Raw genomic sequence first — 23,753 nt, forward strand, 5'->3', positions numbered from 1 at the left:
ATAAACTGGCACTGGGCTCTAGGTTAATAGGTTAGTCCCAAAAATCATATAAAATAGCATATAAATGCATATAAAACATCCTAGATCGATATATAATAGCATGGAACAGTCAAAAATTATAGATACGTTGGAAACGTATCATTTATATGTGTTTAGGTAAACCCTGAGGACGACATGCATGCATGGGAGTCTTGGGAGTAGCATCATCACCATTTTGACTACACAGAACTCTACCATATTGTCCTTTAGGACCGTGCTTTGAGAACCTAGTATGGTTTATACTTTACTATGCTTGTTGGTTTGTATTGAAGTTTGGGAGTTGCCCCTTCTGTTTGTGTGGCTTAATCAACTCTCACTAAGACTTACGTTACCGCTGATGTTCTCGGTTACGGTATTGTAGCCTTGTGCTTTACCCTTATGTTATGTTCCTTGTGATATATAAATATATTAATTGAATGTCATGGATGTCCTTGGAAATAGAGGAGACTGCCGAAATTTCCTTTGAGGGTGTGTTTATTTTCCCAAAGTGTTTATGTTGTAATATTGCAAGTGCGTGGTCGCCTTTGGTGTATTACAGTTGGTATCAGAGCGGGCTTTAGATCTTGGTGTGTATCTAGATAGTATAACGATATAACTTAGTTATGAACTTGGGATGGACTAAAATTTTGGCTTTAGTATAGACAACATTAAAACTTGACACATTGGTGGACAACAGGATTGGTTGGGTCATGCATTGCACTACGCTTAAGTTAATGTTTTCCTTTCATGTTGACATACTTATGTCGGGATATGATCATGACTTTTGGTTGATGATAGATTATGTTACTTATAGCTATGCCAAGGGGTAGAGGTCATGGTCGTGCTCCTCGTGGCTGTGGTCGTGGAGGACACAATAATCAGGTAGAGGAATCTTATGAGGCAAGTGAGCATACTCATCATGAATAAAGGGGGCCTGCAAGAGAATCTGCTCATAGTGGTGGGCATAATGATCCAGGGATGATCCTAAAAGACTGGATACGTATGAAAGTTGATTGCTTTGATGGAACTGGGACACCAATGGATGCAACATCGTGGTTGAATACCATGGAGAAATATATGGATGCTATGGAGTTGACTTCTTGAAATAGAGCCCAATTTGTGTGCTTTAACCTTAAGAATATTGCTGATGATTGGTGGACAGGAGTTTGTTCTGTTTATATTCCTATTTATGGGTAAATCACCTGGGAGTTTTTTGTGCAACAATTTACCGCAAATTATTATCCAGAATCATTCAAGGAGGAAATGTCGGTGAAGTTCAACTACATTAACCAAGGAAAGTTGACTGTGGATGAGTATGAGGCAGAATTTAGTAGGATGGTACTTTTTGTGGCCAAGTGAAGTGCAATGAGGCGGAGAAGGCTAAGGCATTCTTTAGGGGGTTTAATTCAAAGTATAGAGAAGTGATGGTTGCAAACCCCCTATAGATTACTTATCAATGGTTAGGCGGGCTAGAGGGATGGAGTTGGAGGTCCGCCTCACATAAGCCCATGAGAATCACACTAGAGGTTCTTGTGGCACGGGTGGTGACTCGGAGGTGAGTTACCGCGGTGGAAGTGGGTCCACTCCTCAACCTTCTTTCACGAAGTTCATAGGAAATCATCGCTGCAACAAAAAACAAAGTTCAAGCGGTCAAGGTCTCAGTATTCTTCGGTGCCGTGTTCTTCTTCATCGGCTCCATCTTTCTGCCCGGTGCCAGGGCACTGCATGATTTGTTTCAAGTGTGGTGAAGGGCACCGTGCTTCTGAGTGTTCCTGGACTGGGAAATGCCACCATTGCAATCGTGAGGGTCATAAGGGACTGGTATGTCGTCAAAACCCTGCCAGCATTATCAGGTGGGAGCTGATGCATGTTGGCTCTACTCCTGCATCATCTCGGGGATCTATGCATGTGTTAGTAACTGCCACTACTACTCCCGAGTTTCCACCAACTGGTGTGTCACCTCTTGGCTATGTTTGGCAGGTTGTTCCATTGGTATAATTGAAAAGGTGTCACTGCTTCCTTTTCGGTGCCCGCCCTTTATTTAGATGTTGGGGCAAGGCAAGCCCAAGGAACGTCTAGGTTGGCACTACTAATCAATGAAGCCCCTCAACCTACTATCTTTTCTTACAAACTCAACCAAGCCTAACCAAACCCCCTTCTTCTTGAGCCAAAGATCTTACCATTTCCGAAGGAACTGGGGCTACATTTATTTTCAATTTCCATTCAAGAGTTTCTACGTGTTTCCACGCCCGCGCCTAAAATCATCCCAAGCGCAGCTAATGTGTCTACTAAGCTATTTCTTTGGAAATCTCCTACTAAGATTAGAAATTCCCAGCTACCTACACCGCCATAGCAAGGTGTTGGGTCTTCCTCTGTTCCACCACAGCTTGGAGTCTATGCCATGCCCACTAGTGCTTCTCTGGGTCGACCGGATGTCATGAAAGACATACTTCTAGTTGACTCACATGATGCACTTGTCCTTTTTTATTCTGGAGCTACTTATTTGTTGCTGTCGTCGGAATTTGCAAATAAGGCCAACTTATCTAGGCAACAAATTGCTTAGTCAGTGTTTGCTAGTTCTCCCGGTGGTCCAATTTCTTCATCCATAGTCTGCCCTAGGTGTGTGATATCTATAGATGATCAGGATCTCATAGCTAATCTTATGGTTATTCCACTAAAGCCTTTCGATGTTATTCTTGGCATGGATTGGCTACATCATTACCATGTCGTGATATCATGTTTCTGGAGGACCATATCACTTCAGGTCCCATCTGAGAGGAGTCGATTTTTCAGGAAGATGCTCCTCCGCACTCTCTACTTGTCCTAGCTAGTTTGTTCCCTGGCCAACGAGCGGTCAAGACCGGCTTTCTATGGGCCCTTGCCGAGACCCCGGATGTTCTGTTATCAACGTATCTATAATTTTTTATTGTTCCATGCTTTTATAGTATCAATCTTGGATGTTTTATATGCAACTATATATCATTTTTTGGGACTAACCTATTAACCTAGTGCACAGTGCCAATTGCTATTTTTTGCTTGTTTTTGGCTTTTCAGAAAATCAATATCAATCAGAGTCCAAACGGAATTTTTTTCTGGACCAGAAGGGACCCTAGAAGGTTCTGGAGAAGACCTGAAGGGCCACGAGGGAGAACCAAGCTCGGGAGGTGCTGATAACCCACAAGTATAGGGGCTCGCAACAACTATAGGGGAGACATCACCAGAACCTAACAAGTACCTTCGCATAAATTATCATCTACTTGTTCTTACTTCGATTTGTCATTTGCCTCTCGTTTTCATCTCCCCCACATCTAAAACATTTTCACAAAAACATAAAAATATTTTCATTTGCTTGTTTAACCATTATGGCTAGTTCACCTCCCGATATGCCACTCCCCCCTTACCTAGGAGAAGGTTCATGAATTTTAAATTTTAAGTATTTGAGCAATGAATCTTTAAAGGAAGCTTGGGATAGATTGAGCTAGGCCCAAGAGTCACATCAAATTACTCCCCGGAAGATTCTATGTTGGTCTACCTCTTGCTCATAGACGTGTCTTGGATTCTATGTTTGAAAATGATTTCCTTGGGAATAATGGCTTTGGCACCTATGAAAAGATGAAAAGCATATTTGGACAACCAAAAGTAGAAACTATTGAACCTACCATTCTAGTAAGCTATCGTCAAACTGAGCTAATAAAAGAAACTAAAACTAGTATGGAATCCAATTTTGGAGGGATATTTAATCGTGCTTCTAAAATAATTGGCAATGTGGTGTCACAAAAATAGGAGATTTGACACTTTGGAATAAAAAGTTGATGCTCTTTGCATTTTGAAAGAAATAATAACTCATAGCACCAAGCTTGATCATTTAGTTCATATTATTGATAATGGCAAAGAAGGTGACAACACTTGAAAATATGCATTACGCCTAGCTAGGCGCGTAAAATAATAGCCCTAGTTGGAAGGCAACCCAATAGTTATCTTTATTTTTTCTATTTTTTTTTTCTGTTTTTGAGTGTGCACGCAATTATGCTACTGTTATGGTTGTGTTTTTGTGTTTAAATTAGTGTTTGTACCAAGTAAAGCCTTTTGGATGATTTGGTTGATAGTTGATTTGATTCTGTGAAAAAGCAAAGCTTTTGTGCCCAGTAGCAGAATTGTTTAAATTCACTGGAACGTGATAAAATTCTGATTTTTTTTCAAATTATTGATATACAAATTTCCCACGTTGTCCTATTTTTCAGAATTTTTGGAGTTACATAAGTGTTGTGTTTGTCCAGATTATTACAGTCTATTCTGTTTTTGACAGATTCTGTTTTTGTTGCATAGTTTGCTTTTTTCGATGAATCTATGTATTGTATCGGAGGGTATAAATCATGGTGAAGTTAGAATACAGTAGGTATTATGCAATAATAAAATATTTTGTGCTCAGTAGCAGAATTGTTTAAATTCACATAAGCTTCTTTATATCTTCCTCAAAACAGCCATCATACCTAACTATCATGGCATTTTCATAGCCATTCCAAGATATATTACCATGCAACTTCCACCGTTTCATTATTATGACACACATCATCATTGTCATATTACTTTGCATGATCATATAGTTGACATAGTATTTGCGACTCAACCACCGTTCATCAATTTTTATACATGTTACGCTAAATCGTTACGTTAAATCATTGTGCATCCTGGTACACTGTCAGGGGCATTTATATAGTCATATTTTGTTCTAGTATCGAGTTGTAATTTTGAATTGAAAGTAAATAAAAGTGTGATGATCATCATTATTCATTATTAGAGCATTGTCTCAAGTGAAGAAATAATAGAAAAAGAGGCCAAAAAGAGCCCAGAAAAAAAGAGGCCGAAAAGAGTCCATAAAAAAAGAATGGGCAATGTTATTATCTTTTTCCTCACTTGTGCTTCAAAGTAGCACCATATTTTTCATATAGAGAGTCTCCTATGTAGTCACTTTCATATAATTAGTGGGAATTTTTCATTATAGAATTTGGCTTGTCTACTCCGATGATGGGCTTCCTCAAATGCCTGAGGTCTTCTAGAGCAAACAAGTTGAATGCACACCCACTTCATTTTCATTTTGAGTTTTCATACACTTACAGCTCTTAGTGCATCTGTTGCATGACAATCCCTACTCATCAATTGATGGGCATCTCCATAGCCCGTTGATTAGCCTCGTCGATGTAAGACTTTCTCTTTTTTTTTATCTTCTCCATATTAATATCTACCGCCATATTCTATTTCATCCATAGTGCCATATCCATGACAAACACCACCAAATCAGATCATTTCGTGTGCCATGCTGGTAACATGGGGACGAAGCCGTGACCAATTCTAAATTCTTAACAAGTTCCTTATCTCCTTTGCCCAGTTAGCGTCCTGGTCCTGGCCAAGATCAATTATGCATCATGTTCCATGTTCATGTCGTCATGTCTAGAGGCAGGGACGAACTGAAAACTCTGTTCTTTGCTTTGAGAGCCTAGACAGGAGAAACGGAAGATGATGAGCCACACACTATAAGAATTCGAGACACCAAGAAGCCAACCGACGAAATAATGCGTAATGCGTGGCAGAGGCTTTGGTTTGATTTGCCTTACCTCTTTATCCCAGTTGGTGCGCATGGTAATGCCCAGCAGCAGCAGCATCTGTACCACTATCCCGCAGATTATTCCGAACCACAGCCCCTGGAGTTCATATACCATTACATAGGTTTTGAGAGGTTTCTTCAGATAAGGAAATACAGGTGAAACTGTAACTTTCTGTATGCATGGTACGATATGGGCGGTAAAATCAGTACCATCCCGCCAAGATGGTAGACAAAGGCAAAGCATAGTGCTGCCGGAATGCCGACAAGGTAGTACGCGCTGAGATTCACACAAGCACCAATCCTTTGCAAGCCACAGCCCCTAACAATACCTAGAATATATCAAGTATATACCCCATGCTGCAATCAGTACCTTGACAGTAATGTTCACTGAAATGCTACATATCATTCATCGAAATGACACGAGGCAAGAAGATAGACTAGAGTGCATCTCAAAACAAAAAAGATAGACTAGAGTTGAAGTTCAGGTGCAAGTATGTACTTGGAATTCGCATTATTTGGTGCATCATCTATATTTACCTGAAAGAACACATTGTAGATCGTCGAAAATGAACGTCACGGAAAGAAGCGGCATCATTCTCGCAATGTATTCCACCACCTCATTCTCGTTGCTGTATGCGTACCCCCATAGATTGCGCCCCAAGAGCATAATAAGTCCTAAAGACACACCAGTCGCGAGGCCCAGAACCATGATCACACGAGTAGCCAGACGGGCAGCTTCAGGTCGCCCAGCACCAAGCTCGTTTGAAACACGGGTGCTACAATGACAAGATACATGATTTCATCGCCAAATGACTCTACGACAAAGTTGTAATACAGGCATGACAAATTTGTTCAGTCGTATCGTACCTTATGGCTGCCCCAAGACCGAAGGGGATCATGAATGCTAATGAACCTGTGTTCAAGCTGCAAGCAGTTCCACATTTCCCATCAGAACCGGGCATACAAAATATGAAATACTCCATGAAAAATGCAACTCACCAAATGGACAACACCGATGCTTCCAGTTTAGGGTTTGGGAGAAGTCCGGAGAGAAGTACCAGCAGCTCAAAAGACCACCACTCTAGGCTGTATACATGTGGGATCAGATTCAGTCGAAGATGGAGCGCGAAAAAAATCTACCTGCAAATCTGAGGGGCACAAACTCAAACTCACCAAACCATCAACGCAGATGGCACGGCAAGCTTCATGAAGCTAAGGATGTCGTGAAACGCCTCTTTTGAGAGGTCTGTCCAGGTGCTCCTGCAGGATGGAGAGACCCTGATGTAGATAGCCAAGATTGACACATTGGCCAGGTACGAGATGCCATTGGCCAGGGCAGCGCCCTTGTTGCCAAGCCCAAGCTTGTACACGAGCAACCAGCACACAAGCACGTGGCTCAGCGCGGTGACGCCTGCGCTCGCCATCACCGGGAGGACGATGTTCTGCGTCTGGAGGAACCGGACATGGCACTGCAGCAGTCCGTAAGCGAACAGTGATGGAATCATCCACCGAATGTAGCTCTGTGCCCCCATGGCAATCTCCGGGTCCTGGCCGAAGAGCAGGAGGATCTGGCCGGTGTACGCCCAGACCACCGCAACCACAACGCTCACCAGAGTGAGCACGAACATTGCCCTCTGCTTGTAGATGCCGAGCAGATGGTACTGTCTTGCCCCGAAGGCTTGCCCACACAGTGTGTCCAAGCTGCTCGCCATGCCAGACTAAGATGATTACGGTACATACAAGAGAAGATGTTCAGGTTGATGTTAGTCGTTCATTCATTCATGAGGATCAAAATATGTAGGAGAGGTGATGAATTCACATAAAATATACCAACAGGCTGAAGCCGGTGACACTGGCAAAGGAGGTGGCGATGGAGGCACTCGAGAGAGCGAGCTCCCCTAGATGGCCAACAAACATGACCGATATCATCTGCACGACATTCTGCAACAGGCATCCGGTGATGAGAGGCCCGGCGAGGTACAGCTGCTTCTTAACCTCAATCACCACCAAGCTCTCTTTTGGGCATCCTGTCTCCTCAGTGCTGCTACTGCCCCCAACAAGGGGCACCTCCATGGTTGGCAACATACCTGAAATCTCAAGCTCTGGTTCTGAAGAAGGTAGGTGTTAACAGGTGAAGTGAGGGGTGTATTTATCATGTTTGTGAAAGCATATACTAACACTACTAATCAACCTCATAAACGTTGTATAGGCCCGCCACTCGAGGACAAATTCAGTAAGGAAACCAAGAGGAAACGGAGGCACTCGATGGCTTGGCAGCCAAGTTGAAGGTGCCTCTGGGTCAAGTGGAGTAAAGAATCCCATGTGAGACACAGGCGGCAGCTTGGCAGCCAAGTTCAAGACGGCCGACACAATAAACTATCTGAGGAGCAAGATTGAATGGAACGGTTAACAGCACATGCTCGATCATGGCCGGAGCCGGAGCCTATTATAGTCAAAAGTTGGAAAGCTACAACTACAAGCGTGGATGATTGCACTATTATAGTCAAATGTTGGAAAGCTACAAGCGTAGTAAGTAGATGATATCTCATCTCATAGCTACCGAAATCGAATCAATCACGGCCGGAGCCGGAGCCGGCCGCTGTCGTCGTCATGTGTCGTATCTTCTGACTATAAAAAGGGGATTATTTCCTAAGATGCACTGTCATGAAGGTAGTATCAGTTAACCAGCCCGTGGTTTATTCATAGGAGATTCAGATTCAGAATGGGTTCCTGAATTTCGAGTTTGTGAGGAACAGGTTTTCTGCTGACGCCCCCCTCTCCCGTAAGCTCGCTGTTTTCTGCTATGAATCAGGAATGGGCAACAGCGGATTTGGAGTTTGTGAGGAAACAAATGGAGTTCGGAATTCCACGCACAGATAAGACGCTGAAGAAACAAAAAAATATGGCAAACCTCTGCGATGCGGCGTAAAGATGAGCAAAGGGTGTGGGCAAGAACAGTACCATAACGGCGGCCCCGGGGACGCAGGCCCGACCAAGTTGTCCCCGGCCGAGGCGGCGGGCCACGCACACATGCGGAAGCCGGCTACGGGGATGATGGAGTGGTGTCGTCTTGGGCCAATACGCCGGTCAGCAGACTCCGAATTCCGAATTCGGAGCGCCAATGCTGCGACTTGGGCCGGATCGGGCCAGCACGGCACGGCCTCGTCGTGCGGTGCCTCGGGCCAGCCCGCCGTGCCGTGCCGGCATGGCACGCAGCACGCCGTGCCGCCGTCAGCCGCTGAAGAGACTAGGAGAGGACGCAGCGCAGCTCCCGCCATGGAGGGCATCGACGCCTCGCCGTGGTCCAGCCTCCAGCGTCGATGATGGATGGCGTGGTGACGGCCAACGGCGGCGGAGCTTATCAGATCGAACGGCGGCGAGGTTGAGCAGATCGACGGCGGGGATGTGCGGGTAGGGTGGGGCCGGGAGAAGAGACTGAGGCGGCGTGCGGCACTGCGTCTCGGTCGAGAGGTGCGTTGACTTGACTGCGTCGTGTGCGTATCGGGAGAGTTTTTTTTCTTGAGCGGTGAAATACTTTCTTCAAGTCATGATGTTCACGGGAATACGATATCCGGTAGTACTTCCTCTGTCCCGAATTACTTCTACTTTTTTAGATACATCTATTTACGAGATAAGTAAGAAGCGAGTATATCACTAATATCAGACCCAGCCATGTCTACTTGTCTATCAAATTCTAACATATATGCAACTTTTGATGGTAGGTGCTTCAACATTGGATCACGCTTTTTGTAGTCGCGCGAAATATTTTGTTATTACTCAAGTAGCAAAGCTGCCCTGGGATAATCAATTTGGCTCTCAGGTCTAGGTGATTCTAGAATCTAGTATTTTTGTCCAAAAAGATCACCTGCCGAATCGAATTGTCAGAAAAAAATCATCTTTTGATCCAAATGACATAAAAGACCAGCTGTACCGTAGCGGCAGGCGTGCCAGCCGACACGTGGCATCTGTCACCACGGGTGCAGACAGTGGTGGAGCCCGGAAACCTGAATGGACAGGGCCAAGAACTGCTAGGGCCAGACTAACGGAACACAAAGCTAATACACTGTTTTAGCAGAAATACTCAGTTGCATGTTGGCCTGGGCTCAGGCCCTGGCTGGCACCCCCTTGTCTCCGCCACTGGGTGCAGGTGGCAAGACCTGCCGCCACATCTCATGGTGGCATATTAAGCAGCACAAGTTCAAGCACTGTTTGGAAACGGAAAACATATGAGCTGGGTCCTACCGCCACATGCTGTGGCGGTAACCTGTCTGCTAGCGCAGCGGTTGCTTCCCTACTGCAGTTCATGTGTATGTAGAAAGGAGAAACATAGTGGCTGGCTAGCTAGCTCTGTAGTGGCACACTAGTTTGGTTTCTTTTATCAAAGGAACGCAGATAACACTGTGCACTGTGGTTTTGGACGTGTTTGGTTGCCCACAAAATCGCAGCCAGGCCTAGTTGGGTTCCGAAATGTGCGTTTGGTTGCGAACGTTGTGGGCTGGCTTGCATCCACACGAAGCTTAAAGCAACCCTCAGCCCGATTCGGTGGTTTGTAGCGAGCCAGGCTAAGGGCGGCGCAAGCTCGCACGCGGGGGGGGGGGCGAAAACGAGTGGGGATGGCAGGAGATGGAAATCGGGCACGGCGCCAAATCTAGGCTCACCCTCCCCACCCCCACACACACCCATTTACTCGGTCACCGCTACCTCTAGGACAACCACTTTCTCTAGCCTCACCAGCACCGGCGACGGCGACTCGGGTCTGTGCAAGCGGCGGCGATGGCGGCAAATCCGGCAGTAGGAGCTGCTACTGTTCATCCATTTGGCCACCGTCTGGTCGTCCTTGAGTCAGCCATGCCCCCCCCCCCCTTCGTCGTCCTCGTCTCCGATGCCGGTAAGCAACACCGCCTCACCCCTATATTAGGTACGTTGTTAGGCCGTTAGGCAAGGTGTATGATCGATTTCCCCATTGCTCAATGCACCCTCGATGCGGACTAGGTTATGGAGTCACGAATGTGGTTGGTAGCTCAGGCAAGAGCACTAATAGCTGTGATTCAGGCATGGGTCATGTTCATGCACAAGAGAGTTGCTCGTCATGGTGAGAGACATGTCATCATGCGGGAGCAGGAGAGGATCACTAATCTGAACTACATATACAACTGCAACGACACAGAGGCTCTATGGATGCTTAGAATGAAAAGAGCATCATTTGCGAGACTTGTTCAGACCTTCAGGACCAGGGGCTGCTAGAAGATAGCATCTACACCATTGTGGAAGAGCAAATGGCATGTTCCTTCATATTGTTGGCCATAACCAGGTTCATGGTTATCCACAACACGTTTAGGAGGTCAATGGAGACCATCTTAAGGTACTTCAAGCAAGTGTTATATGCTGTTGGGGAGCTCAGAGGAGAGATGAGCAAATCAATAAATATTGAATACATTTTCTGAAAATTGTGAACACTTTTTTTAAATGGGAACACATTTTCTAATTCCAAAACAAAATTTGGAAAAGCAAACATTTTTTGAAACTCTCAAAATTATTTTTGAAACATGAACACTCTTTGAAATTTGTGAACAATTTTTAAAAACGGGAACATTTTTTAAGTTCTAAATAAAAAAAGACAATTTTTTTAAAAAAACAAACATTTTTTGAAATTTGCAAATTATTTTTGAAACACGAACAATTTTTGAAACTCCTGCAAAAATGGAAACATGCACATTTTAAAAAAAAATTGTGAACTATTTTTTAAGGACACATCTAGGGAGCGGTCGGCTGCTCCCTAGTGGTCCAGAGTGGCCTACTTTTTTAGAAAGTTGTTGTCCCCATGGCATCCTAAAAAGGGAAACATTACCTTTTAGATGAACCAAAAGTGCTAAAAGGACATTGCTAATTAAGCATCCCACGTGATCTCTTCTAACATGATGGATGCATGCATGCCTTCCGCTCACTTTGTCCTTTGTGTAATAATTTTGGGTTTTCAAAATTTTAAAAAGCCATATCTTTCAAACCGTGTGTCGGAATTCAGATCCGTTTTCACCGTTGGAACCCTCGTGGCGTGCTCTTCGAAACTAGATCCCACATGGATAGTTTTGAGAATTTTTTTGTGCAACTTAGTCCCTCATTTTGTGCAACTGTTTAGCAGTGGATGTGCAACTAACTGACAATGGATGTGCAACTTCCCGCCTACCCCATGGACGTGCAATTTCCACTAATGTCGTCTAGTGAGATGTGCAACTCCGTCTATTGCTAAGGCCAACTTCCTAGTAATTGACGTGGAACTTGCCCCCTCCATGTGGATGTGCTTTTACTGTTTACTACATAGGCCAACTGGCTAGCAGTGGATATGCAACTTCGGATACTGCCACAACCAACTATCTAACAGTGATGTGCAACTTTCCATCGTGCCCCCATGGATGTGTAGTTTTCCCTTTTAGCACCAGGTCCAAACCACCCCTGCTAGTAAGATCTGAAATTTTAGTGCCTTGTCTATATGTAGCTTTTCACTATCCTCATGAATGTGGAATTTTCATCATCCAACTATCCTATCATGTGAGATATACAACTTCGTATGTTTTCCTGGCCAACTGCCTAGCAAACTATGTGCAGCTCTGTTTATTGCCCAGCCAAATGAAACTACATATCCACAAGTAGAAGGGGAAGGAGTTGCACATGGACTAATAGGCAATTGGCTTGAACAACCGACTTAGTTGCACGTATTGCTGGTAGGGGAGGTGAGGCAGGGTGTGCCAACAGTGAAAAACTAGACGTCCACTAGTAGGGAGGAGGGTTGCACATCTACTACTAGGTAGTTGGCCAGGGCAGTAGACTAGTTGCAAATAAGGTTGTCATGGTTGCTAGGTTGCAACCTCATAGGAAGTTGGATTATGCAACACCAAAAATTGGTTTTGAAAAAAGTTGCACCAGGTAGTACTAAAGTTGCATCACGCAGTACTAAAGTTGCACCATATAGCACGAAAGTTGGCATCAAAAAAATTTCATCAAAACATACCCATGCGGGATCTAGTTTCAAATATCTCGGCACGATGATTCCAACGATGGAAACAGATCTGAATTCCAATGCGCGGTTTGAAAGCCATTTGTGAAAGATAGTTAAATCAGGCACATGCGGAGAGAGAGAATGGACATCAAGTACTGCTTTTCCTCCTAATCATATTCCCTGGCCCACCATGGAGGGAGAAAACAGCCCAAAACTAGGCCATGTGGTTCCGACCAGGTGACACCTAAACCACATACGCGAGAAATGAAGTGGCCAGGAGCCGACCGCTCGGTTCGCCCAAATAGTGTGTATGCACTTTTTAAATTTTAGGATTTCTGAAAGCAGAAACATTTTTTGAAATTCTAAACAATTTTCTAAAAAGTTGTGGACATTTTGAAGAAAAACATACCAAACAAAATTTGAAAAAATGATCATTTTTTGAAAATTGCGAACAATTTTGTACCGTGAACTTTTTTGAACTCCTGAATAAAATGGACATTTTGCGGAAAAAAATTGAAACATGAACATTTTTTAAAATTTGTGAACAATTGTTTATAATGAGAACATTTTTTTAAAAGTGCAAACATTTTTTGAAAATCCTGGGCACTTTTCGGATTTATGAACAAAACAATAAAACACAAAGATTTTTTTAAAAAAATGAGGAAAGGAAAATAAAATTGAAAATAAAACATTAAAATGGAAGGAAAGAAAATGGTGAGGAAAAAATTAAATAGAAACAAAAAAACAAACAGAAAAGGGAAAAGGAGAGAAAAGAAAAAAAGGAAAACAAAAAATAGAACAAGGAAAAAAAACCGGTTCAAAAACCTTCTAGAAGTTTTCCAAAAACAAAAAAACGGCTGGGAAAGGTTCCCAAAACCGGGGACGTTGAAACGCTTAAACGGGCCGGCCCAGCTGGAACGATTGCTCAATCTCCCCTGTGCGAAGCAGCGACAGTTCGACGCAAAATGTGTCGAATAGGGATTTCCTGTCGTGAAGCCACAGAGAGTCCTTTTCAAAGTGAAACCCCACCCGAATGCAAGCGCAAAGCCCAACCAAAATGACGCTTTCCGTCACTTCCACGTGCAAGCCTGGCTCGAAGCTTGAGACCGGTCCAAATTGTCTTTGGGGTCTTTCTGGGCCGGAGCCTGGCTCGGGTTTTTCGGCCAGGGTTGTCCAAACCCAGGTAAGCTAAGTGGGTGTTTTTCTAGTAAGGCCATCGTGGCTAACTTTATTAACTTAGATCAAAATTAATCCCTCAAACGAAATATATTTTGGATGATTAATGCCTTCCAGGGGAAGGGGTAGAGATGTTGTTATGCGCCGAAAAAATGGTGTTCTTGGAATGTGAGAAAACCTCTTTTTTACATGAGAAATGTTTGCTGCCAACTTTTTTTAGATCATCTATAACCGTGCGTCCCAAACCGGCCTCAAATGCGTGGTCGGACGGCCCGGTCATAAAAAATTGACCCAGACAGTCGTCTCAAATGCCCGGGCTGACCGGCAACCCTCATATCCATCCCAAATATAGAGCGGATATGGGGCGCTCGGCGTGTCCGCCATGTTGGAGCCGGCCCACGCTGGCCCACCCAACCCCACATATATTTCTCTTCATCCACTCGACGGACCAAACCCTAACCACTTCACTCCATTCCCCTCCGCCACACGATCTCACCTCCGGCCTTCTCCGGCATGGCGGGCAGGCGGCTGATGCGGCGGCCGCAGAGGAGGAACCGCGCCCACATTGTGAAGAAGTGGCAGCGGAGGAAGACGCGCGTCCTCGCCCGAGAGCGGAATCGGGTAGTCCGTACCATGCCCGGACTGCCACCAAAGGAGGAGAAGGAGGACAACAACGGTGAGGACAGCTCCGGCTCGATCCTATTGCGCCTTCGACCGGTAGTTCCACGAGAAGGACGACAATGGCGCCGTGAAGGGCAAGGTCAGCCGGGGATGATCTTGTCCACCATAGCCAAACATGCCAAAAATTGATAGTCCGGTGGCATGTGGCAATGTAGTAGTCAGACGATGTGTAAATGCATCGTTTACGTAGTTGCATGAGTTTGTATGGATTTGAGGTATGCTAATTGAGTCGACCGGTTGCGAGAAGGAAAATTTTATGCTTGACCTGTGAGCGTCCGCGGGCGTTTAAGGGGTCGGATTTGGGGCGTCCGGGTGTAGATGGTCTGAGGGGACCTTTGATGCGAATTAAGCTGCTGCCAAGTGGCACATAGGTACGTACGTATGTGCCCACGTACCTGAGCGGCGTGAGTCAAGTCAAGTCGTGTTCCCCGTCCCGTCTCACACCACACCACACCCACGCGGACTCCTCCCTCCCCCCTCTCGACTTTGCCCTGCTCGACGGTGCTCTATAGTAGTAGCTTCACTCGTTTCAGCGTCTTCACTCGTTTCAGCGTCTCCCTCGACACCCTCTCCGCGTCCACACCCAAGCCAAGCCAAACCAAACCATTTTTCTACTAGTATTGCCCTGTGTAAATTCGCCGGAAACTTCTCACTGATAACTTGGGCCGCTTCTCCTCCTCCTCGCTCTCTCCACAGCATAAGAGGCCGGGGCCGCCAGCACTATGGTAGCAACTCTGCTGCTTCTTGCTGCCTTCTCTCGCCAAGAAAAAAACACCTCCAAATCCATCGCCGTCGATGATCCTCTCGGCCTTCCTTCTCATCTGCTGCGCCGTCGCCACCTGGACGGTGTCCCCGGCCAAGGCACGCCAAAGCCAAAGCCCATCATCTGAAATGGGAGCAGATCATCATCAAGCTTATGGCACCTTGGACCAGGTAACGAAGATGGTGTGCGCCTTGTTCAGCCGCAGCTGGTTCTGCTCTGCTGCAACTTTCTATTCTATGACTACACACATTCAGTCAGAAACCTGATTGACACTTTCGTTCGGTGCCGCGCCGCGTCGCGTCGATCGATCGATCGGTCGTATCTTGGCAGGTGAAGGCGGCTCTTCAGCGGGTGGGGCTCGAGTCGTCCAACCTCATCATCGGGGTGGATTTCACCAAGAGCAACCAGTGGACAGGTGCTCTCTCTTCCTCACTCACTGTCTGAAAACTTTATACAGCCAGCTCCTTTTTCTTCAGTTATGACTTGTGACTGAGGAGCAGAGCAGTAGTTCTGAACTTTTGACGGATGGACGAATGATTGAACAGGGAAGCGCTGCTTCGGCGGGAGGAGCCTGCACGACCTCGCCGCCGGCCCGAACCCGTACGAGGAGGCCATCGGCATCGTCGGCGACACGCTGTCGGCCTACGACGAGGACAACGCCATCCCCTGCTTCGGCTTCGGGGACAGTAAGTCACTCTGGAAAGGTGGTGTCCGGCCCGGTGCTGAACTAACTGGCTTATCATCTCATTCGTCTGCCTGCCGCCAGCGTCCACGCACGACCAGGGCGTGTTCAGCTTCTACGGGGACAGGCGGCCGTGCGCCGGCATCCCGGAGGCCCTGCTGCGTTACCGGGAGATCGCCGCCACCGTTCAGCTCTCCGGTACCATCATCTTGCCACTGATTTCTGCAAGAGGAAGACTGGTCTTGTGAGTTGGTGTCTCATGATGGTTTCTGATTCAGGGCCGACATCTCTGGCGCCGATCATAGAGGCTGCAATGGGGATAGTCCAGCGCTCCGGGCATCAGTACCACATCCTGCTGATAATCGCTGACGGGCAGGTGATCAACCGCCATTTTTGTGTGTGTGTTTTTTTTCTCTTTTTGAAAATTTTCGGACCATGTCCGGAATGAAATTTGGTGCTAATTTTTGCGCGCTTGTGTTTCTGACGTGATCGACACCAGGTTCCGAGAGGTTGCGGCGCTCATCGCGCCAGCTCCCCGGACGAATCAAGATCAGAGAACTACATGGAGGAGAGGACTCTCCAGGCCCTCATACAGGCCAGGTAGTTGATACAGCTGAATGCTAAGTATACCTGTCTCCAAAACTTGACTAGTTTGCGTGTGTTCTGGTGATATTATGACATGGTTTGGGTTTGCTTGCAGCCATTTCCCTCTGTCCATCGTCCTCGTCGGGGTCGGGGACGGACCATGGGACGACGATCAGATGCGGTTCCACGACGGCCGGCGCCGATTCGATAACTTCCAGGTATGTAGTAGAACCATTGTCACTTTGTTTCTGCAAGAGGACATGCTCATTCATGCCATGTCCTAAACTAACTCAGTCCCCACCTCACTCATGTTGCTGCAGTTTGTAGATTTCACCAAGATCATGTCGGCGGAGATGTCCCGCGCCGAGAAGGGGGAGCGGTTCGCGCTCGAGGCGCTAGAGAAGATCCCGAGCCAGTACGCTGCGATCATCAGCCAGCGAATCAGGTATGAGCCAGCAATGTTCAGAGAAATGCTGTAGCACTGAAGGTTGATCTATTGGTCTAGAAGTTTACTCCCTTTTCTCAATCTTATATGGTCCATTTTCAGTGATCTGGCTGCGAGGGCGCCTGCGAGGACGCCTCTTCCTCCTCCATCCTGAGCATCCGGTTCACCGTCGGTTTCGCTGCGCAGGCAGGTTCATGATATGGTCACATTGTTGGAGGATGAAGTTAGCCATTTTAGTTCCCATCCCCTGTGTGTGCTTGTACACTTCAGAGCACCTCAATTTCCAGCCCACATCTCCTGTTCATTTGTACTCTTTTAATAATAGCATATATCTTTATTGACAGAGTTGGCTAGTCTTCATATATGTTACAGAAGAAAATCATATATTTTGCCTGTGTAGTCCACTTGAATCAGCAAATATGAATTGTGGTGGTCATATAAGAAATCCAGGGTAAAGTGATATTTTGAAACGAGGCAATTTTCCCAAAGAATGAAACATCTTCACTATATCCCGAGTCGGTAACTTTCTCTACAATTACACGCCGCCATCGAACACCCTCGTGAGTCTGCACACTACAAACAAGCACGGACAAATTTCCCAGACATCTACAGGAAGAACCCAAGCTAAAAAAATCTAATGTTCTCTTTGCTTTTTCTTTTGTCGAAACAAAGGAGCAGTCGGCCCGTGTTTCGATCTGTATAAACACCACGCCGCTGCTATATCAGGGGTTCGGAGAGCTCCATCTCGTTGGAGGTCTCCTCTGCCTCGGCAGGCGGCAGTCGTACGTAGTTCAGCCCCAGCCACTGCCATGGCCAGCACACGTACCTGTGGCCGCTGCGGCTGCTCGGGTCCGCCCTATTGTCCGACTCCTCCGCCTGCCTGTTGAGCTCCTCCAGCCGCTCGCGCAGCCTTGCGGATCTCGTGTCGGCGAGCTTTAAGGATTTCTCTGCGGCGTCGCGGGCCGCCATTGCGGCGGCCGCCGTCTCCTCCTTGAACTTGAGCTTGTTTTCCAGCTCCACCATTGTTTCTCTTGCTTCCTCTAGTTCCTTGTGGAGGGACGAAATCTGTGCAGTCAGATGAAGGTTAGTTATAACTCAGTTCAGCTTATCAAGAATCAAGGAGGCTGTTGATGACAACGAGAAAGGACGATTTGCTTCATATGAGAACAAGCCATGAAGATACTACACATCCTTGTACATTCATATATCCTTCACACAGCGGCATTATAAGTTACCAACATAAAGCCTGTTAATTACAACCAGAAAGGGTACTTTGCCCTATATGGGAAACAAGCCATTTCCTTGCACTGGTTATCTACAGTTATCAACATCAGGCCTGTTGATTACAAGTTATCTACAGAAGTTTTTTATTTCCAAAATAAATCAACATTTATGCTAACTCGCACAAGAAAGTATCCTTCATACAGCCACAATAAAAGATCATGTTGCAGTCGCTAAAGAGTCTCGAGCGACCATAGTTGGTCCTTCGCAAGATTTATAGTGAGAGAACATTTTGAATTTGGAACATAGGAGAATGGGTGTGAGTAAGTCGAATGCACAAATCGTGGATTAGGTAGGAGGACAACATCTATCGCCGCGTTGAATTGTATAATTTCTTAGCCCTCTTCTGCTATGACATGGAACCAAAATAATTGGTTGGGCAGAGAAACTAAAATCAGGACCATGATTTTGAATTGGAGTGGCATACTTGCATTTATAATTTGTGTTTTTACAAGGAGTGTTATTCTCACATTACAATACCAAGTTGTGGGACTCAGCTACATCTGCTGCCAGACACTACTGATTGCAAAACCCTTCCTTGCACTTTATTGCACATCACTTAGCACAACTTATCTATACTGACGGGCATAGTTGCTTAAGGCATCAAAATTATTGTTTCTCAATCGAAGCATTTTTCTATGGACAATGTGGCAATGCAATATCTAAAACTGGTAGTAACAACTGAAGGATACTCTAACATTGCTATAACTAACTTCCAAGATGTAACAACAAAAGACCACATGGAAACAATTCATTATACGAAACTGAATACAACAATGAAACCATAATAAAGCTGATATTGAACCACAAGCTACATCATACAATAACAGAAGTATTATGTTTGTCTCACTATGCTAAATAAGAATAAAACCCCTGCTACACTCAACACCATGTGTCTGTATCAGTATAGCATAAGATATCGTCGATACATAATGATGTTTCAGCTAAACTGCAAAGAACAAGTCATTGTGTAACCTCTGTCAAATGATATTATGATAACACTAATCAAGAATGCTACTTAGGTGTTCAAGCATGCCTAGTACGATCCTGTGCTTTCTTACACTTTCTGTAGTGCCTTGCTGTCAAAACACCAAACATATGTTTCAAAAGTGCACATGGTAGTATGCCAGCATGTTCACTGTGTTTAATTCTTAATATTACTCTGTTCTCCACAAGAAATATTTAATATCAGACGACTGCAATTCTAAGTGATTAATTCAGTCAAGCATTTGCTTGTCTAGTTAACTCATGGAGTCATGGTCGTTTGCTAACATGTTTACCGTGCTTAATATTACTCTGTTCCCCAAAAGAAATATCTGATACTCCCTCCGTCCCAAATTACTTGTCTTATTTGTCTAGATACATTGTCTAGACAAATCTAAGACAAGTAATTTGGGACGGAGGGAGTATCAGATAACTGCAATGCTAAGTGATTAATTCAGTCTAGCATTTGCTTGTTTAATTAATTCATGGAGTCCTAGTTTGCTAACATGCTCACCATGCTTAATATTTACTCTGTTCTCCAAAAGAAATATCTAGGCTAGAGGGATTGGCTAAGTAGCAACACTACATGGTTGTAATACCCCTTGTAACCTGGTGACTATGAGAAATATATGTCAGTAGGAACCTTTCCTACTGTCTTGAATGCTCCAAAAAAAATATATAATATAAGACAACTGCAATGCTAAGTGATCAATTGAGTCGAGCCATTGGTTGTCTAATGTAACTCATAAAACACAAACAAGACACCAAAAACATAAAGGACATGCGGAGTAGTATGGTGCATGTCTGTATAAAGTATAACCGCACCTGAGTCTGGAACTCTTGCTCAATTGATCTACCAGCATCAGCTTCCTCCTCTGCTGCCGTCTTCCACCTTTGAATCTCCTCTTCAGCAGCTGTTACGTCCACCATCAGATCCTCAACCTGAAGAATGCAACAAACACAGTTATGTGTTGCCTCACTGATTCTGACCTTAAGAGTGATATGTATATACTCAAAACATCAGATTAGACATGAGGAGAAAACATTACGCTTTGATTGGCCATCCTTTCCTTCTCTTCAAGATGTTTTATCTGCTTCCGTAGCTGACCAATCTCCTTTTCTTGCCCTTCCATCCTCGTCCTTAGTAGACTAGATTCTGCCCTGAAATCCACAATATCAGAAGATGGGAAGTAGGAAATGGCAATTTCGAGCCCGAGGTCTGAAACTTTTTATAGTAGTACTCCTACTGACTTCGGCTTTAGTAATGAATTGCAGCTTTTGTTTATATCAAGATGCCAAGAGTGGTACACTGAAGGGTAATTTATACATCAATTTGCATAACTTATTGTTGGTTAAAAGAGGTCAAAAAGCATATATGCTTTATACCACATGGCCATTCCACATCAAAATCCAATGGATAGTAATTTCCATTAATGTTACTCAAGTTCAACAGGCAGTGCGGCAAAAAATAAAATGGCAAATAAACAAAAATGCAGCAATCGAGGTAGCTACCTTTGTGCTTCAACAAGATGTTGCAGCTCAATGATCTTAATCTGGGACTCCTTCATGCTGTTCTCCAATGCCCCTGCCTGCAATATTGGTTGATTGTTACAGAACAAACAATTCAGTATGGCTAGATATATGGGAAGTTGATGAACTTGCAACAGCATGAGATTATTCACAGTGCACCTACCAATGTATAGACTTCATCCTTCTCCGTGCTCCCTGGCCTGTGATCCCTGTGGCCGTTGAGCCCTATCTCGATTCCAGCCTCCCTCAGCCCATCCTCGGCCACCTTCAAAACCTCGGTCGTGTTAGCCTGCAGCGCGCTCCGGAGCAGCACCCCAATGTGCTCCTTCTCCCGGGTCAGCTCCTCCACCCTCTCTTCCAGCTCCGTCACCTTGCTCTTCCCCTTATCCCGCCACACCCCGACCTTCTGCAGCGCCATGGCCGCGATGTCGTATGCCATCCTGGTCCCTTCCAGCGAAACCTTGAGGCTCTCCTCCACGTCTGTCTCCTTCCAGACGAAGACAGAGTCGGGCAGTGCGGTGGCGGCGTCAGCGTCCACCAGCATAACTACCTGGCGCAGTTCATCATAGAGCCTGGAGGCGCACCCGATCTGCTCGGCGAGGACGGGCCTCTGCGCGTCCATCTTGGCCTCGAGGGAGGCGACCTCATCCCGGAGCGCGGAGATCTCCGCCTCCCGATCGGAGAGGGACCTGGAGAGGGACTCGGACTCGGCGGCGCGGGAGGCGACGGCCGCCTCGAGCTCGGACACCTCGATGGCGATCTGGTAGTTGCGCTGGTCCATGTCCTGGCGCGCGCGGTCGCGGTCGCGGCCCGCGGCGTCGATCTGCGCGAGCAGGTCGTCGACGATGTCGTTGGCGCGCTTGAGGACCCCGTAGGCGAGGGCGGGGAGGCCGGCGGAGTACTTGCCGGAGGTGGGGAGCGGGGCGGGCGGGGTGGAGGGGGACGCCTTGGCGGAGATCCGCTCAAGGCCGGAGGAGAGCATGGAGGAGGCGGTGGCCGCCTCGGCCTGGAGCGCCTGCAGCGCCCGGGACGACGCGGCGGACTCGGCCTTGAGGTCGTCGCGCTTCCGCAGCGCGTCCTGCGCGAACGCCTTGAGGCGGCCGAGGCGGGTCTCGGAGCTCGCGAGGGACTCCTCCGCCGCGCGGCGCAGGCGGCGCTCCTCCTCCAGCTCCGCGGCGAGGTCGAGCAGGCGCTGCTGCTGGGCGGCCGCCGCCGCCGCCGCCGCATCGGCGTGGTGGGGCTGTGATGCGGGCGGGGGTTTGATTGAGGAGGAGGTGGAGGGGAGAGGCGGGGGGAGGGGGTCCTCGTCGACGTCGGAGAGGGCGCCGGCGTCCTCGTCGTCGGCCATGGCGGGGGTTGCGAGGATTGGGAGAATTGGCGTGGCGTGGCGTGGCCGGCCGGGTCGGGAGGAGGGGGGTAGGGTGGGGTGGGGGTGGGTGACGTGATTAGGGAGGACTCGTGACTGTTCGGTGGGAGTTCAGAATCTGGAGTCTCGACACCCTCCCATCCTTGAGTTTCTTTTTCGTTTACTTTTTCCTTTGTTCCAATTTTTTCTTAAATCTATTTTTTAAAAGATGGGTCACTAGATTTTGATTCCTAGAAAAAACGTTGAGGAGAAATATGTGTATGAATTTCAAATAGTCATGTTTTTCAATCTCTCTCTCTTTGTACATGCATTCTATTTTTTTTAACACAGTACATACGCAAGCGCTCATATATACGCGCATACACTCACCCATATGAACTTACACACGCACACCCTACTCCGATGAGCACCTCCGAGAGACTGAGCCGACATATTATCTTAAGATTTTACAAAGTCACCGTAGGAACGTGCATCTCCGAAATTGCTGAAATAAATCCAAAATAAATGCGAGCACCAGAACTTGAACCCTGATGGACTGGGGATACCACTATCCACCTAACCATCCAATCACAGGGTGGTGCGCTTGTACATGCATTCTCAACATATACTACTCCTCTATGTTCATACTTACAAAATTATGTGAACCAGATAGACCGCGGCAACGGAGCGTGCCTATTTGCTAGCCTTGGTGCTTTGACTCTCTCTTCATGGACGCATGAGAACGACCTCTAAGCACATGCTAATATTTACTCCCTCCGTTTTTAAATATTTGTTTTTTATATATTTCAAATGGACTATCACAGTAGATACACTCATTTTGCTTCTATGTAGTCATTTGTTGAAATCTCTAGGAAAATAAATATTTAGGAACAGAGGAAGTAGAATTGAGGGAAAATATAGCTATATCTGATTGTTATGTGAAGATTTGGAACCTACAGCTAGCAATGTTTTTTTTTGTAAGAAATAAGCAATGTTAACTAGGGAGGGTGAGGGTGGAACTCGAAGATGGACTCCTTGTTTTTTTTAGGGTAATGTTGCCGCTTTATTGAAGTTATAAAAAACCTAAAAGTTTGGAATCTCGTCCGAAATTACATCCAACACAAAGTCTGAAGGAATCGACAGCCAGACCTTACAAAGTTCATGACCTACATCTACTCTAGCAAACTTATGCGCGGCAATATTAGCGGAACGTCTAGCCCACGAAACCTTCACCTCCTCAAAACCTCGAAGTATCTCTTTTATCTCTTCAATCCATGGCCCTGTAGCCCTCAAATCTTTTGGCAGAAGATTGAGCATCTGCACCACCTTTTGGTTGTCCAGCTCCACATGAAGCTTCTGTATATTCATCTCCCTTGCAACCTGGGCCGCTTTTCTCCAGGCCAAAATCTCGACAGCCTCCGGATCTGCGTTATTAGGATCGAAATGGCTTGATCCAGCCACAAAGGCACCATTGTGATCACGTAAGACGAGACCACCACCTCCCTTATCACCAAACTTCGAGACCGCTCCATCAGAATTCGCTTTTTTCCACCCCTCGTCAGAGGGTTTCCATCGCTGAAGCACCCTGGGTTCCGGCAGCTTAGTAGACTCAGCATGTGCCAATCTCCACTCCTCCATGTGCGCAACCAGTGTTGCTATAATTTCAT

General features: G+C 46.2%; 3 protein-coding genes across 4 annotated transcripts; 1 reads left to right on the forward strand and 2 right to left on the reverse strand.

The window, feature by feature from the left end:
• Positions 1-5,085: 5,085 nt before the first annotated feature.
• Positions 5,086-9,106, reverse strand: LOC123122671 (protein DETOXIFICATION 16). Of its 2 annotated transcripts, XM_044542980.1 has the most exons (8): positions 7,451-9,106; positions 6,794-7,338; positions 6,620-6,706; positions 6,488-6,544; positions 6,158-6,396; positions 5,831-5,949; positions 5,631-5,717; positions 5,086-5,512 (listed from the first exon to the last, which is right to left on the reverse strand). In XM_044542980.1, the coding sequence occupies exons 1-8, from the start codon at positions 7,703-7,705 to the stop codon at positions 5,453-5,455; spliced, it is 1,449 nt and encodes a 482-aa protein (XP_044398915.1). In that variant the 5' UTR covers positions 7,706-9,106; the 3' UTR covers positions 5,086-5,452. The 2 variants fall into 2 exon arrangements, with proteins under 2 accessions (XP_044398915.1, XP_044398916.1); XM_044542981.1 differs by lacking the exon at positions 5,831-5,949.
• A 6,034-nt stretch (positions 9,107-15,140) lies between these two features.
• LOC123122673 (E3 ubiquitin-protein ligase RGLG2) lies at positions 15,141-17,289 on the forward strand. The gene is made up of 9 exons (XM_044542983.1): positions 15,141-15,404; positions 15,565-15,649; positions 15,780-15,920; positions 16,001-16,114; positions 16,195-16,292; positions 16,416-16,516; positions 16,617-16,719; positions 16,822-16,946; positions 17,049-17,289. The coding sequence occupies exons 1-9, from the start codon at positions 15,267-15,269 to the stop codon at positions 17,098-17,100; spliced, it is 957 nt and encodes a 318-aa protein (XP_044398918.1). The 5' UTR covers positions 15,141-15,266; the 3' UTR covers positions 17,101-17,289.
• A 135-nt stretch (positions 17,290-17,424) lies between these two features.
• On the reverse strand, positions 17,425-22,183 carry LOC123122672 (myosin heavy chain, embryonic smooth muscle isoform). Its single transcript, XM_044542982.1, has 5 exons — positions 20,905-22,183; positions 20,724-20,800; positions 20,261-20,372; positions 20,037-20,153; positions 17,425-18,011 (listed from the first exon to the last, which is right to left on the reverse strand). Exons 1-5 carry the CDS (start codon positions 22,087-22,089, stop codon positions 17,664-17,666), a joined length of 1,839 nt encoding a protein of 612 aa, XP_044398917.1. The 5' UTR covers positions 22,090-22,183; the 3' UTR covers positions 17,425-17,663.
• Positions 22,184-23,753: the final 1,570 nt, after the last annotated feature.

The sequence above is a fragment of the Triticum aestivum genome, chromosome 5D, assembly GCF_018294505.1.
Source record: "Triticum aestivum cultivar Chinese Spring chromosome 5D, IWGSC CS RefSeq v2.1, whole genome shotgun sequence".
Lineage (NCBI taxonomy): Eukaryota > Viridiplantae > Streptophyta > Magnoliopsida > Poales > Poaceae > Triticum > Triticum aestivum.